Source organism: Lepisma saccharinum, chromosome 1 (genome assembly GCF_977018435.1).
Source record: "Lepisma saccharinum chromosome 1, izLepSacc3.1, whole genome shotgun sequence".
Taxonomy (NCBI): domain Eukaryota; kingdom Metazoa; phylum Arthropoda; class Insecta; order Zygentoma; family Lepismatidae; genus Lepisma; species Lepisma saccharinum.
In genome coordinates this window covers 127,909,394-127,926,568 of record NC_139229.1, presented here as the reverse complement: position 1 = coordinate 127,926,568, position 17,175 = coordinate 127,909,394, and the positions used below count along the sequence as shown (strand labels likewise).

General features: G+C 37.1%; 1 protein-coding gene across 2 annotated transcripts in view; it reads right to left on the bottom strand.

Moving 5' to 3' along the window:
• Positions 1–10,365: 10,365 nt before the first annotated feature.
• The window catches only part of neb (kinesin family member nebbish), a 213,331-nt gene continuing 206,521 nt past the window's right edge, over positions 10,366–17,175 (bottom strand). For both annotated transcript variants that reach the window (XM_083138418.1, XM_083138419.1), the window contains one exon: positions 10,366–11,371. In XM_083138418.1, the coding sequence (XP_082994544.1) occupies positions 10,815–11,371 (557 nt within the window). In that variant the 3' untranslated portion in view covers positions 10,366–10,814. The remainder of the gene's footprint in view (positions 11,372–17,175) is intronic.

Here is a 17,175-nt window from a genome sequence, read left to right as displayed (position 1 = left end):
AAAAATGGCACTTTTCAACTAAGACTTGTAATGCCACATTTATTTGATCTTCACCTACTTTTCCATCCAAAACAGATGCAGGAGAGAGACATGCTGCACCATATGTGAGCCTATATTTCAATGGTGATCTCGTACATATCTTCTTACACAAACATTGTAATATTTTCAGACAATCTTCACGAAAATGTAACACCTGAACATCAGATCTAAATGCTGCTCGGGTTGCAAATCCAATGTCAACCTCTTTTGCACAACACACTTTCTGAATCAGTAAGATTTAGTTTCAAAAGAACTTCAGAACTTACAGCTTCAAGCAGAATGGACTTCTTTATAAACCTGGACATAAGTGATTTCAGTAGCTTGAGCAAATGTTCATAAAGGAAAGGCATCATTGGTGAATCAAGACTGAAACCTGACAAGAAAGGGTTCTATATCAGCTGCAATAGTCTGAAAGAAAGCTAGCCTGACTGGTAACGGAGGATTGCTCATTTGTGACTTAATAGTTTTAAAGCTTTCACACCTTGGTACCAGAAATGCTGTCAGCAAAGGTTTTCAGAAATGGTAAAAAGTACTGTGCCTTTTCCACCACACTTCCATTGTCTAACCACAGAATTGGACAAAACTTTTTTGGAAAAACTTTTGATCCTGTAATTCTTGTGAAATCTGCTCTCCGAGCTAAAACATTTTTAAATATCATATTTGCTTATGTATAATGTGCACTTTTTCCCAAAATTTTTGTCCCCAAAAACTGTGGTGCGTATTATGCACGGAATAATTCAGACAGCCAACATGAAACCGTGGAGGGTCATTCCATGATTTTGGGACACTCATTGATTTTTCATGTTTATGGAACCCTATCATGTTATATATCGTTGTAAAGCTTGAATCCTGCAGTTTCTGAATATGGAAACAGTATTCCATACAAGATAACAACACCAATGTGAATTGTTGAAATAAGTTCATGAAAAAATGAAGAAACATTCTGATTTTTATGGTACTTTGGTTGAAAGAAAACAGAAGGGAAAGATAATAAAAATTGAAATGTATTAGGTACTGGCCAAATAATGACATGCATGGAGTGTGTAAATTCCTTAATGGAAGAAATCTTGTGCTGCTAACTGTTATTTGGAAGGTCCCGAATGTGCCTCGTATAAATGTTACATTAGTCAAGGAAAGAGAAAGTATATACAGCATGTTTGAAAAAGAACTCCCTAGTTTTAATGTGTCCTAGAATCTGTACAAAGTGACATACAGTATTCTAGTTTGTGGTGTTTGATTCATCAACTCTTCAAGTTTGGCACCCTTGCAGTTGGTAGGTCTGCTTGACCTTGAGACGGCACCAGTGCTGTGTTTTTTTTTTTTTTGCTTTGTTCCCTCAGTTCAGTTCCAGCGTTCGTGTAGTGCAGAGCAACTCAGCAACAATGTGTACTCCGCAACAGAAATAACTTATGTTATTTGGTTTGTGAAAACTGAGTCAGTTATAACTGCAACGTAATTTTAGATGTCAGTATGGTGGTGAACCACCTACAGCAAAAACTATCCGTCATTGGCTAATGTCTTTCAAGGAAACCGGTAGTGTTTTAAAAGGTAAATCACCAGGTAGACCGAGAACTTCCGAAGATGTTGTTGAACAGATCCATGCAACTGTTACATGAAGTGAAACCTACTGATAAAATCCAAAGGTATGAGTTTGCTGTTGACTTTCTACACAGAATTGATGATGATGACAATTTTTTACCAAACATTCTCTTTCTGACGAGGCTACATTTCATGTCAGTGGAACAGTTAATCGTCATAATTGTAGAATTTGGGGGGCAGAGCATCCACATGAAGTTATTCAGCATCAACGTGACTCTCCCAAACTTAATGTCTGGTGCGGTTTGATGGAAGATCGTGTGGTTGGTACTTTCATTTTTGTAGAAAAAACAATAAATGGGGATGTTTACCATGACATGTTGACAGAGTACGTCTTTCCCCAAATGGACGATATTGAGGTGGAAAAGGGGCTTGTGTTTTTCCAACAAGATGGCACCCCACCTCATTACAGTAAACAGGTGCGTGCGGTTCTTAACACTCGCTTTCCAGGAAGGTGGATAGGCAGGGCTGGCCCAATACCTTGGCCACCACGAAGCCCAGACTTAACCCCACTGGACTTTTTCTTTTGGGGCCACAAAAAATGTTGTGTACAGTGCTAGGATCGGAGACATCAATCATTTACGGGAAAGAATCGTCGCTGCGGTTGGGACAGTTACACCTGAAATGTTGGTGAATACGTGGCGAGAAGTGGAATATCATCTCGACGTGTGCAGGGCAACAAATGGATCCCACGTTGAGGTGTACTAACATTGAACAAAACTTGAAGGAATCCTCTTTCATGATATGTACACATTGATGTAAGTTTTCATTACTTTCCCTATTAAATTTATACTTAAAACTAGGGAGTTCTTTTTCAAACACCCTGTATTTTGAAAAAGAAGGAATGAGCAATTGAATAGGTATGTCATTCACTCTTGATCAGCATAGCAACAGATTTACAACCTACAACTAAGAAAACCATTTCTTGAAACTGGATTGTACTGCACATATATACGAGATATAATTTTTTGTCACTTTTACCCATCCAAAACCAGAGTGCGCATTATACATGCATGCGCACTATACACACATAAATATGGTAAATTGTACACTTCTCTTAACCCTCCCTTTGCCAAGCTTTTCGACACCTTTATTTTACCAAGCGGGGTATTTTGACCAGTGATCAGAATGCTACATTTTAAAAGTAGCTTCGCTACAGCTACTCTTCCAAAATGTAGCTTCGCTACAGCTACATTTACCAAAAAGTAGCTCGCTACGCTACTCCTGTTCGCTACTTTTTGCGCTACTTCTGCATAAAAAAATGAAACCAACCATATGGGTATTAAAAAAAATCCCCTACTACTGGTAAATAGATTCTGTTATTAATTATCATGATTCCAGTCATTCCAGAATTTTGATAGCAGTGTTACTTCAGTTACTTATTTTTACTATAGTTTTTGAGAATACCATACCTATGCAAGTGCCATATCAATTCAAATTTGATATATGAATATTGAAATTAGGGTGTTACGCACATTAATTATTACAACTATACACAAATAAAATTTGGTAGGATTAAATATTTATGTTCACATCAACATAATAAATATTTCATTTTTTAATAGACTCATATGAAGTCAGCATTTTGAATGAAAAGTACCTGGAGCCCTTTGACTACAAAAGGGCCCCAGGTTCGATACCCAACGGAGGCACATAGTGGTTAGGATCCAGTCTCGATCAGCTTATCTATGCATAAAATGGACTCAAAATAAAAACTAGGAAAGACGCCAAGTTAGGAGGATGAGATTCTCCTGCTCCTCCATTCCCCACTCTGCTCATCATTCATCATTCTTCCTCGTTCTCACAATTAGCCGAAAGTGGCAGAAAGCGACTATAGATAATAGAATATTTAAATAAACCATTCATCCTCATTGTCATGATTGAGAGAAGTGGAAGAATAGATGAGGAGGTAAACAGAAGAGGACAAATGGGTGGTGGACTATATCAAAGTGTTCGAAGATTAATATGGAACAGGGATGTACCTATGAAACACATACTATGTGCCAATAATTACGTAAGGAGCAGACTTTGACAATGACAGAGAGAGATAAAAGAAAGATGCAGGCAGTGGAGATAAAATTTTTAAGGAGTATATTGGGGAAGACTAGAAGGGATAGAATAAGGAATGAGGAGATCCGACAGACAGTGGGTGTAGTGAAGCTTCAGGACAAAATAGATAAGGCACAGATGAGATGGTTCGGACACATGAAGATGATTGATGCAGAAAGACTACCAGTAAGAGCTTACAATGCACAAGGAGTGGGAATAAGGCCAAGGGGGAGACCAAGATGGAGGCCCATAGCCAGGCAGGGGCCAGGGGGGGCTGAGCCCCCCTGAAACTACCGTCAGCCCCCTTAACATTAGTAAACCTTTGTTATGTAATTTGTTTGCAGTGAAAAGTGAAAATGTAGACAGCAGATATTATTTTGCTCACAACTTTGCTGAAGGATAAATTCAGGGAGCATGAACAGCAGCTATTACATTCATTCATCTTATTTATAAGAAGTTGTCTAAGTAGCGGCAAGTATTTAGAAGATTCTTTAGGCTTTAGAAAGTTCTTCCATAGGAGAGCATCTTTATTTGTACCTTCGTTGCCCCTGTTGCGATCTCCTATTTATACAGAAATCTGTGACTTTGACGTCATTATGCAAATTACCACCTCATCTGTGTCAAAGGTCAACATCTCCCAAGTTTTGGGAACGAAGGGGAGTTTTATTGTTTCGGCCGGGGAGTGGAATGTACGCTAAGGCACTATGATTGAATATTGTCCATTTTCCCTTGTGTGATATAAATATCTGTATCATCAAACGTAGTATGGAGTGTGTAGTAAGGGATGATTTCAGTAGCAGCCAATTAACACTTAAGCGATATTTTAAAATATATATAAAAATGTAGTATTTGTGTGATATTTAAAAACTTTATGTAACTTAATGACTTCCCTCCCCCTCCCACACACACATAATTTACCTTCATTTAACACTGTTAAACTTTTGAAAATAGACTTGGTTTACCACTGATAACCCATGAGCCTCCCCTGGAGATCAATTCTAGCTACGGGCCTGCCAAGATGTCGGTAGAAAGAGCAGATAGCAGAGTGTGTTAGGAGAAGAGGACAAGATTGGAACACCCTGGAAAGAGAGGAGTGGTGGAAGACCAGGAAAAAATGGAGAGGCTTGACTTCTATGCCGACCCAGCCAGAGGCAGGAAACAGCAAAGGATGATAATGATGATGTCATGATTAGCAAAAGTTACAGAAAAGGGACGCAAAAGTAGGAGAAATACATAAATTTGAAAACTATGTATATTAACTAAAGAAAATTGTCGTTTCTGCAGGAAAGTCAATAAATCGTACATACTTTCTGCAATATGATAAAATTATTGAGAAAACTGTCGTGTAAACCTGAGTGTTCTAAACGTATTGTAATTTTAAAATTTGTGAACAAATACTATCGCGAAAATAATTGTAATTCCAGAAACTATCATTCTTGTAACAATAATTTCTTGCAGGCGAGATCCTATATACTGACGATGATCAATGCTGTTAACGTACTGAGCCATTTTTTGCTGGCACTATTCCCTTGTCAGTGCAGTGGAAAATCCATCGCTCGTTTTTGCACTGCAAGTTGCGTCTTACACAGCAATTAATGACATTTTGGTGTCTCTTACACCATGAATATCCACAGGATTTGTTCAGGGGGCGACGCAAACGAGGCACTTTTTTCCAGTGGTGCAGCTAGCGAGGCATGTTTCTCCCCAAAATAGCGATGCAGCTAAAAAAACGTAGCTGTTAGCAGGAATATATTCATATATGTCAGTTAGTTATCTGGATATCTGAATTATTCAGATACTAATTAAATAAATTAAGCAGATATCTTTAATCTACAATCTAGATAATCTGTATCTCCATGTAATAGACTGTCTTTATGAACCTCCTGCAAAATTAAGGGTTATCGATTTTTTTCTGACGCTGTTGCTACTTCAAAATTCACCTCAAAATTCTGAGAAAAAATGTAGCTGTAGCGAAATTTTCGCTACAACTACAGGAATTTTGTAGCTTCACTACCGCTACAACTACAATTTTCAAAATGTAGCGTCGCTACAGCTACAGCTACAAATTTTGTAGCTAGCTACAGTAGCGACGCTACAAGTAGCTCGCTACTTCTGACCACTGATTTTGACTACCCCAATACAATTTTGTGATTTAGTGTAATATTTGTTTTTAGATTCTGTTATTTTCAATGAATTGCTTTATTTAGTATTGAAAACCAGTTTTTCAAATTATTAAAAGTATTTAAACTGAACATAGATGCAAAGTACAATAAATTTTATATCATTCACAAGAGAAATTCAATATTGGACACCTGTAAAATTAAAAATGTATACATTTTGGCTTTCATTACAATAAACTATGGTGTAAATCAAAAACCCTCAGACCTTCTGTAAACAAACAGTCTCACCGATTCGATGTATCACTCCACGTCAGCTGATTCATGACCGCAATCATCTGCTGTTACACTCATAGTTCGCCGCACTTATTCATTTTATATAAGAGCCTCTGAATGTGAGAACCCGCTCTCAAAACATCAGACGAATATGCAGCCGCATACAATGTTACTCTCCCGGTCATTCTCTCTTTCATAACCCTTAAAACTGCAGACACTGACACACCACTGCACTGGGATACGAACTTAACCACTTCATTTACTGGTTTCTCAGGATACCACTGACACAACGTTACATAAATATTGAGTAGAATCTGTTTCTCACCCCTTTTCAAAGGCTGTCCTTGCTGGTGTTTTGAAAACAAGCTCGGAGAACACTGAGACTTTCCCGCACGCATAGAACTCGGCATGTTATTTTTCTAACGATAAGTCAGGCAATATTACTAAGTTGCACTACTTCCTTGCTGTTCACATGATTATTTTTAGAAAATAACCAATGTTATAAAATATCATTATGTACACAAATCTCTAAGCTCATTGAAAGTTACAATGCATATTACTACAAAATGTTCACACTTATCTTTCCTTGCCATGTCACCAAGTTATTTTACAAAGTGCACTATATTTGGCGGAACAAAAATCGTTATTAGGATGCTTGTCAAAGTTTCCAACCGCAATAAATTTACGAACTTTCTTTGTATTGTTTTGATCATCATCATCAATATATTTATTTTACTTACAGCAATGCATATGGCTGTTTATGCCAATTATATATTTTATTTACATAAGATACAATTTACATAAAATCTACAAACAAATTTCAAATACACTCCTATCTTTATCAAACCTTAGAAATATACATTACCATGTTATATCATTTTGTCTAAAAAAATGCAAGTAAAATATATTCAATTCGCATGCAAGAAAGAAGCCAAATTTATGGGAAATGATTACTGGTGCAAAGAGTTAACCATAAAGGTGAAGCAATAAGTAAAAAAAAGAAAGAGCATTGGGTTTAAAGTGAGACGTCATTTGTGGCAGTGTATCCCATACTACAAATTGGCTGTTGTTTTACCTTACGTAATGAATCCTGTAACAACGCTGGATTTTTCGTGTGGATTATATTACTTCTATGAGTTTGCAATGCTTTCTGCATACAGGTGGTTTTGTTTACAGAAGGTGTCAGGGTTTTTGATTTGAACCATAGTACTTGGCCTCAAAATAACAAATAACATTTTTGAACTGTTCATTCAGGTACATTTTTTCACAACATGCACTTCACAATAACAGTTTCTTTGTGTATATTACAAACAGGTTTCTTGCACATTACACAACAGAATCTTGTTTTACGATCTTCGTTCCTCTTGCAATCTTGACATCGCTGTGGTGTTGGTAACTTGGAACTCTGGGGTTGGATCATTGCTGTTGGAATTTCAATACCACATGCTTTCAGTGCATAGTGTACATCCTTATGAAGACCGTTGATATTTCTAGCTCTTTCCTCCATGTTGCCTTTGCTGAGGCCAAATGTCAACTCAGTCATGAAGAGTTTCCGTCGGCTCCGATTATTCTCCTGCCACTCAGGAAATCTTTGTGTGTACAGAATATATGCATTCAGTGCTGCAATATCTACCATCTCCATGAAAAGTCTTAGTGGCCACCACCTGGTTCCTCTAACACAGCTGTATTCTCTTGTCATTTTGTCTCCATTATCTACGGCACCTTTAGTTTTGTTGTAATGGAGTATGATTGTAGGTTTGTATTCACTTTCTTCACCACTCACTTGCCTCTCATGATGCTGAGTAGAGAGTAAGATTACCGACTTGCTCCTTTTTGGAACCTAGGAAACTAGTCAAGTCATTTGTGAAACCAAACATTGAAGAATGAATTTCTTTCTTGCTGTCGGGCAAAAATTCCTTCGGAATTTCTTTCTTATTGGAACGCAGGGTACCAACCAGTGTCGTATTTCGTTTTAGTAGTTCAGCAGCCAAGGGAAAACTGGTGAAAAAATTATCAGTTGTCACGCCATGACCTTTATTCAGGAATGGTTCCTTCAGATCCAAAACAACTCTGTCCTTGATTCACTTCTCGAGCATTGTCCATCATCCCCGTGTAAACTTGGAGCCGTAGTAAGTAAGATGTCTTCACATCGGCACAAACCCAAATTTTAATGCCATACTTGCCAGGCTTACTCTTCATATATATGGTGCCTAAAACTTGTATAAAGTGTCATCCTCATTATGACTGCTAACATCATCAATAAATCCGTAAAAGAATCACTTTTCAACACCTGGAATAGTTCTATCTGTCTATGTACTCGTATATCAAGCAGACAAAATTACCATTAATCCCAGCACCAGTTCCTTCTGCTAATTTAAAAACTAGGTATCAGCGTACAATCTTAATTGGACATTATCCATTATCTAGTGCTTTTAACTGTACTATTCTAAGACTATGTTTCGAGCTTTCTGCTGATGGTGGGGATCAAACCTACAACAGACATGTGATATTACCACAAATCCAGTGCCCTAACCATGTACTCAATAGAATCCTCTGAAATTCCGCACTAATTTTTGCTCCACTTAGGCTATGTCTAATTTTCGAGAAGAGGGGATCATTTTTGCTTGAATTTATGATGGGATGACTTATACGGTTTTGGACCATTGCTATGAAGGCTGCTACTTCAATTTTCCAGTGCTACACAGAGAAACAAACTGGAGTAAACACAAGTATTGTGACAGACTCACACACACACACTCACTCTCTCGCCTTGATAACAGATTGCACAAGCTTGGTGTATGTCAAAGAACCTTTTACAATATATCACTGTATTCCAAGCATCATACAAGGCCTGATTGAGATGGATATCATTGGTTGCCCCACTGTTGTAGATTTCTTCATGCTTTGATCAAGTTCATCCCCAGAAAAGCTTGAGAGGATTCAAGTTTGGCGATTGCAACAGCCACATCATATTTGACACTTCACGAACTGGGCACCCTCCTGGACACATGCACACAGCATACAGAGGTTGATTCTGTTTGTATAGCTGCTGTGCTTTGAAGAGCTCGCACCCTTCACCAGCCCAAGACTTAGTCGCAGAGGAAACTGCAGGTGTACTGTACAGTACTAGTCTGTGAAAAAGACAACAGAACAACCACCTTACCGTCCCAAACTTGTTGTAAAGCATTGTTTGTGTGTGTTGTTACCTTTTATTGCAAAAGAAGGCATGTATATTTCATGCCATGTACAATATATGTCTCTGCACTTGTTCCTAAAGTTTTTGCAGGTAGTATATGTGCAAGTGGTGCAAACAGCCCATTCTGGGCCAAGACCTGCCAAGTGGCTTTTCGTTGGGTGGTGTGTAGTCAGTGCACTTTTTTTTTCTATCACCATGTTTTCTGGCTTTAAAGACGGGAGTCCTCTGCTATTGCTTTCAAGCAGCTTCTCAATCACAATAATTTGCTATGCCAATACCAAAATTTTAGAAATCTTACTGGGAATCAAATGCAAGAGCACTTGAACCAAAGGTAAGAGTGTCAACCATTACTCTACACAGGAGTTCTCCAATTCCAAGAGCAATAAAGAATGCAGAAAATGACTATACATATTGAGAATCAGCATGTGGTGTGCATTCTCCTTCAGCAATGTTCAGTACATCTCGCACATAATTTTGATACATAAAAAAATAATAAATAAATTTAAAAATCAGCTGGTCTTTTCATGCAGAATGTGGGAGAGGTGAGTGGCAAACCAATGACCTTTTAGTAGCATATGAAATATTTTTTGGAGTATCTAAACGTATCTCCATAACATTGCAGTAGTTCTTCATCCTTGAAATACTCAGTGAATTGTAGTGTAAAAATAGAAACTTTTACCTACAATAAGCGTGTTTTCAAACACTTGTCCTACTCTTTGACCCACAAAAGAGAGTTAGGCCTACAAATATTGGTGGAATGATCTGTAATAGAAAAAATAATAGCTAGTGCATTTTGAGTAAAGTTAGTTGCAATGAAAAATATTGTGCAGTAAAGTTTATGTAATATACTTACCACATTCACATAAAGACACATTCTTGCACCAGATTTACAGAGAAATCTAATTGTACTCAAGTTCCCGTTTGTTATATGAAATACACCAGTGTCTCTTACAATCTTGTATCAGAAGCGATGTTTTTCTTCTGTAAACAAGTAGGAATTTCTATTTTACAGGAAGTTATATTTCATTCTGCCTGGAGACATTTTGTTTGACACATCTAAAGAAATCTGAATAAAACAATAACCGACTGAGTGCAACTGTATTTTATTTTTTAAAAACTGCAAAATGTTAAATATGGCCTTCACGAAGGTACATTTTTGAATGTACAAAACAAGACAGGTTAAAATGTTGAGTGCATAAAACTTTATAAAAACTAATTTCAAAGCATTAGAGCATCATCTTAAAATTTTTGGCAAGCAGCAAAAAATATATTAAAAATCTAAAGATATACATTGGAATACATGTATACATAGTTTTTAAAAGGTCCTGCTAGCTCTGAAGCTAGCCTGATGGCACTAGGGCAATGACTTCACAGAAGTCACTAATTCTAGTTTATTTATATATATTATGTACAATCAACATCTTTATTGAACTTCATACACTATCACATCAATGCATATTATTCATACTTGCACATCCCAAACAATATTTACCAGGCAATTTTCGTGATTGTGAAAGCTGCATCTATGCCAGATAAAAGTTTTATGTTTGCACATCCACTGGAGATTTGGTATTCCCATCTTCTGGTGATAGACAAAACCTAACAACTTTATTTACACGGTTCACTGAATTTTGAGCTGAAGCCTGTTTTAAACTTGATTTGATAGGGGTTGTCATATACGGATGATGGTTTGAAAATTTATCCTGGTTGTATGACGCAACCAATGGATCTGCTTCGTGAACATCACTCTTATCCAAACAAGAGAATGTAAGTGAGCAAGAATCGTCACTGCTTGTCCTATTACATACACTCGAGTGGCACTCTTCAGAGCTGATGATATCCGATGATGATGTTTCTGTCTCTGAACATTCATTACTTCTATACCTTTTCAGAACTACTTTTCTTAGAGAGTTTGCTGAATGTGCCAAGTCCCCAATTGCCCATGCCAGGCTGAGACTATTTGATATGCGATGGGTCTCTCTCTGTTCATTTGAAGGAAGTGGAGGCCCACAGCCACATATTGCCTTCAAATTGACTACTGCCTCGTCTATCTGTTGCAAGTATTGACAGATGTTTTGAACTCTATTTCTGGAATCGTCTGAAATTAAAAAAAAAGTTGAGCCTCAATGAATTCAATTCTAATATGTATATACTGCTTTTCCGGATTCTCTGGAGTAGGGACGCGCAGAGGGGAATGCTTGTGGGCGGGGCCAGACTAGGTGGGGAAGGGTGCGGGATGAAAGCAACGAAGTGCTGCGCGGTGTAACGCCCGTAAAGCAAATTGCTTTCTGCTGCCAATTTCTTTTTTTATTCTTAACAATGGCCAGTGTATTGTTTTACACAAATAACAAATAATATTGCACGTTTATTTGTCTTTTGATGCTACGAAGAACAGAAAAAAATTAAAACAAATTTAAACATACATTATCAAAAAACATGCAAATAATCACAAACTATGAAACATCATGTATCAAAATTTGTTTTAAACAAGTCTGAAAAACATGTTTCAAACACTTTGTTTTAAACATTTGTAAAAAAAACAAAGCCATGTGTTTTAAACTTTTCAAACAAGTTGTTCTCGAACACATTCAACATTATGAGGCGCTCTCCTGAATGCAGAGTTCCCCTAGACTTGCGAGCTGACATGTTTACTACGGAACTACTGGACCGCGAATGAGCCCTCTCCCGTGGATGCCCCTCCCCTCCGTGCGTTCATTGGACGAGGCACACACCCTTCAACATGCGCACAGAACACGTTCGCATTTTCTTACTTCAGAGAATCCGGGAAAGGAATATAGATGTATAAGGTGTACTATTGCTTGGTAATGAACTTTTGAGGATTACTATACTAGCAGGTTTTAAATTATTGATCACATCTGGCTAGTAACAAAGGTTTGTTTTAAAGTTTTCACAAATTTATCAATAAATGTTAAATTTTCCCAATACCTATCAAGTTCCAGTAAAATTTTTACCAATATTCTACTGATCCTATATCAGATAGCAACACTTTATGAAAAATTTGAATGGATCTTTCACGCTCTTAATTAATGTATACAACCACGCGACTATGATTAGTTTTGCCTTAGAAAAACTGTATTTAGATAGTTATTTTACAAAACCAGGGTACATGTAGTATACCTTTATGTTGTGCCATCAGTGTATATTTAAGCACAATGACAATTAAAAGATGAGTGTGATTGCATTAGGCATTTCCTACAAAGTCAGGAGCTGATGGCTATTTACTATTCTTCCACAATTGATATTGACTAACCTGAAAATGTGCCAATTCCCAAGGATATTAATTTTATTTGATTAGTGTTTTTGAACTTGCACATTGGGAATTATAGTTCTGACCAATATCAGGTTTGTTATTGTGAATTCCAAAAGTCTGCTATTTTGCCTAAATTACTAGGTGTATGCTAGTTACTTAGTTGTTTACTGTAACTCTGTAATTCTGCTGGAAGTACCATGCTACAGAATGCAGTACAGTGAAACCTCGATTTTACGTTTTTCCAGGGACCAAGCTGAAATAACTTATAATGCAGGAAAATTTTATACATAACATTTTACTATGTTGGGAGCATACAGGGTGTCTACCAAAATAACATCCATTTTTTTTTACCTTGGCCCTTTTTTTTTTTTACCTTTTTTCGCTTTTCCTTAACATTTATTTAAATCCCCCCCCCCATACTTAGGTCATCATCATTATCCTCCTCCTCTGTTTCCTGCCTCTGGCTGGGTCGGCATAGAAGTCAAGCCTCTCCATTTCCTGGTCTTCCACCACTCTTCTCTTTCCACGGTGTTCCAATCTTGTTCTCTTCTCACAACGTTCTCCACTATCTACTCTTGGTCTCCCCCTTGGCCTTATTCCAACTCCTTGTGCATTGTAAGCTCTTATTAGTAGTCTTTCTGCATCTATACTTATCATGTATCCAAACGATCTCATCTGTGCCAGATCTATTCTGTCCTGAAGTTTCACCATTTAAGTACATTACTTATACTGAACCACTCTGTTCACTCAGTTGGCCTTATATGTGCTCTGCACTCTACTCACTATCTCTTCCTCGTCTCCTTTTTCTCTTAGAGCCTTCCAAATCTTTGTTCTGTCCATGCTATCATACGTCTTTTCTATATCTAGGAATGCCAATCAAATCATAGTTGTAAATTAAGAAAATAGATGAAAACCTCTACCACAAGGCCAGTTAAGATTAAAACTGAAGCTGTACTTTAGCAAGAGATTTAGACTTGCTTTAATTATTAATGCATTGATCATTCCACGTCAAATCAGGCAGTAGTTGACCCTCATAGTCACTGATTTTGATGATATTTGGTGCACAGCTTTGCTTTGCTCAAAAACCGATACCTGTGAAAGAATTTTGCTGAAATATGATTATTACGTATTATACGAGTGTTGTTCAAAATGTCATTTTTGAGCAACATACCTTTTTCAATTACGTACATATATCTCGGGGAACGAATGAAGATACAGAAGCGTTCGTTCTTGAGCTCGTTGCAAAGAGGAAAGATGTTAACATAAAATTTGAACACACTGTTCAAATTTCAAGTTTGAACAGCTCAAAATCCCCCAATCGATTTTTGTAATTTTTGGATATTTTTAACTACCATTCTTCCTCTTTATACTGAGAAAGTCTTATCGTGGTGTTTTTTTTATATAAGGGAGAAAAATGAAGTTGAAATTTGTCCTGCATCAGCATTGATAGGCATCACCATTCCCGAGATATATCAAACCAAAAGTATCCAATATGGCAGACTCTTTTCAACATGAGAGGCATTCGGCACACACATCGAGATTGGTTCTTCGACCGAAAATATCTTAAATGGCATAACAATTATACTACCAAGTCTCTTGATTTTATCAGAAAGTGTAACAATTCGTCAATCATTAGGGACTTAGCCGCTGGACAGTGATCAAGATGGTGGGTACAAAGTCCTCAATTTTCAGATGCATCTTATGGTGATTCTTTGATTAAATACATTAAAACTTATATCAGTTTAACGCTTATAAATTCGTCTATAACTTTTATTGCAAACAGTTACAATGAAGAAACTTCAAAAAGTACAGGAAGAATTGTCTTTTTTTAAAAGATGATTTCTTACATAACCTGAAAACCACTGACATTAGTGAACACTCAAACATTACCTTTTCTTCAGTCCATCTAATGAGGATCAAAAGTTTTAAAAAAATATGCTTAGATACTGGCCAATAACTAAGAGTCTGTGAATCTGATGCTTGAGGGGAAGCACAGGGGAGAAGGACGGGAACTTTTGAGATTTTGCACTTCTAGTAGTGGTCTAACAACTGACCGAAATCCATCTTTTACGAAATTATTCCAGACATTCGTCGTTTTACCCCCTTCATTTTCTTGACGAACTCGGAAGTTTTCACAACATGCCCACATCTCGTCCCCACGAATGGAAACAGTACCGTATAAATTAGTAATAACAGCGCACAAGGAAGCGAATTATCAAGTGGAATATATCCTTTAGTGCAACACAAAATGAAAAGTCTCATCATAGGGACGCTGCAGTTCAGTTCATTGCTGATGCAGGACAAATTTCAACTTCATTTTTCTCCCTTATATCAAAAAACACCACGATTAAGACTTTCTCAGTATAAGGAGGAAGGATGGTAGTTAAAAATATCCAAAAATGAGAAAAAAATCGATTGGGGGGGGGGGGTGTTTTGAGCTGTTCAAATTTTACTAAGTTTCAAGATTTCATCATCTCGTAATATGCTACCATCTTTACAACGAGCTCAAGAACGCTTCTGTATCTTCATTCGTTCCCCGAGATATATGTACGTAATTGAAAAAGGTATGTTGCTCAAAAATGACATTTTGAACAACACTCGTATAATACGTAATAATCATATTTCAGCAAAATCCTTTCACAGGTATCGGTTCTGGAGCAAAGCAAAGCTGTGCACCATATATAATCAAAATCCGTGACTATGATGGTCAACTCCTGTCTGATTTGATGTGGAATGACCCACATGTAAAAATTAATGCTTCAGACTTCATCCTGAATGGGAAATGGCCACATTATTTAATATTTTTACAAAACTTCACGTATACAAGAATGTAATTCTTAAGAAACAAAGTGAACAAATCTTAACCACAACTCAATACAATTTTAGATTTCCAAATATTCTATTTTATGAAATCCCAGTACAGGAATACATTGTAAATTCACTATACTAGTACATAGTTCCCAAAGTGTCCTCATGCTGCCCTGGGGCATCGTGGCTGGCTTACAGGGGTACCGCGAAATGTTCCAATATTTTCACTGAAATGACTCTTATTTCTTAGTCTACGCATAGTTTTAGTACTTTTTTCTGAATTTGACATATGTGTTTATTTTTTAACTTAAGGCAAATAACTGAGCATTGCAAGTGTTAGGCCTACATTCTGATTTTGGCACCATGGATAAATCTTGAAACACTAAGAGTTCCGTGAAACAAAAAAGTTTGGACACCCTGCACTATACTGTAAAAAATAGCAAAAAATTTTGATCACAAGCATAATTTCGTGACTTTTTTTCTTCACTTTCTTTATCTTCCCGGTGATATCTTGACTGGTAGACACCCTGTAATCAAGATTGAATGTATAATGCAGGAAAAATGTAAAATTTGGGTTCCACTGTATAAATACCACCAGAGTTTTGATTTGGAGTACATCATTTCTGTCTCATACACACTAAATATGTAGAATGGAATAAGGGGGCCGAGTTCCCGGTAGGTTCCAGTCAGCTATAGACTAGAATTAACATTAAGATCCCATAAGCCAAAGTGGAAGTGCATGTGGTATCTGTTACAACACTTACCAATTTACCAAAGAAGTAATATCTAGAAATATGTACATTGGGAAGCCTCTTCACAGACTAACCAATTGTACTGGATATTAAACATTACATAATAAAAATAATGATGAAGTGGTTAAAATATATTGCATAACATAGACATATATATATGATAGAATTCACGTATCTAGCACATTTCTAGTGAAAAACATCAAATTTGAATTTAAAAAATGTAGAAGAAAAGCAATGTGGTTGTTAGTTCCAGATTATTAATAATTATTAAAAATGAAGTTGCTGATTATGCAATACTTTTTCATCAACATTTTCAGTACAAAAGTGATTTGTCTCAAAACTATGGTTGAAATAAACTTTATATTACAAAACAAACTACACTGAAGTATTTTACCTAATGTACGAGGTTTATTTTTTAATTAGGGGCGATTTTGAAATAAAACAAAAACATGGAAAGGAAGAAATTTCATTACCTCTGTGGCTGTTCGTATGTACATTCAGCTACTTCTCAACGTAGTTCCCATAGTTGTTGAGACACTTGTTGTAGCGGTAGATGAGCTTTTGTAGACCCTCATCAAAAAAATCTGCCACCTGGTCAGACAGCCAATCTGTCACGGTCTGTTTGGCTTCATCGGCGCTGTTGACTTGCTTCCCAGCGAGGAAAGTCTTCAAGTGTAAGAATAGGTGATAATCGCTAGGGGCGAGATCTGGACTATATGGAGGGTGGTCCATCTGCTCCCAGCCAAATGAGTCAAGTAAATGAGCGACTGTGTGGTCGTGCATTGTCATGCAGCAACATGATACCAGAGACGGTCTTCTTCGTCGTTTATTCTGTATTGCTCGGCGAAGTTTCTTGAGAGTGTTGGAATACACGGCTGCATTAACTGTTTGTCCATTCGGCAGAAACTCAATCAGAAGCACCTGGGGGATGATGTGTGGTGCCATTCCTTGGATTGTTGTTTTGTTTTGGGGGTGTCAAGGGACACAAATGACAACAATAACATTCTCACCATACACCTCACATAACTGGTGATAAATGTCTGCCGCTTTCACATTTTTCGCGGTCAAAAA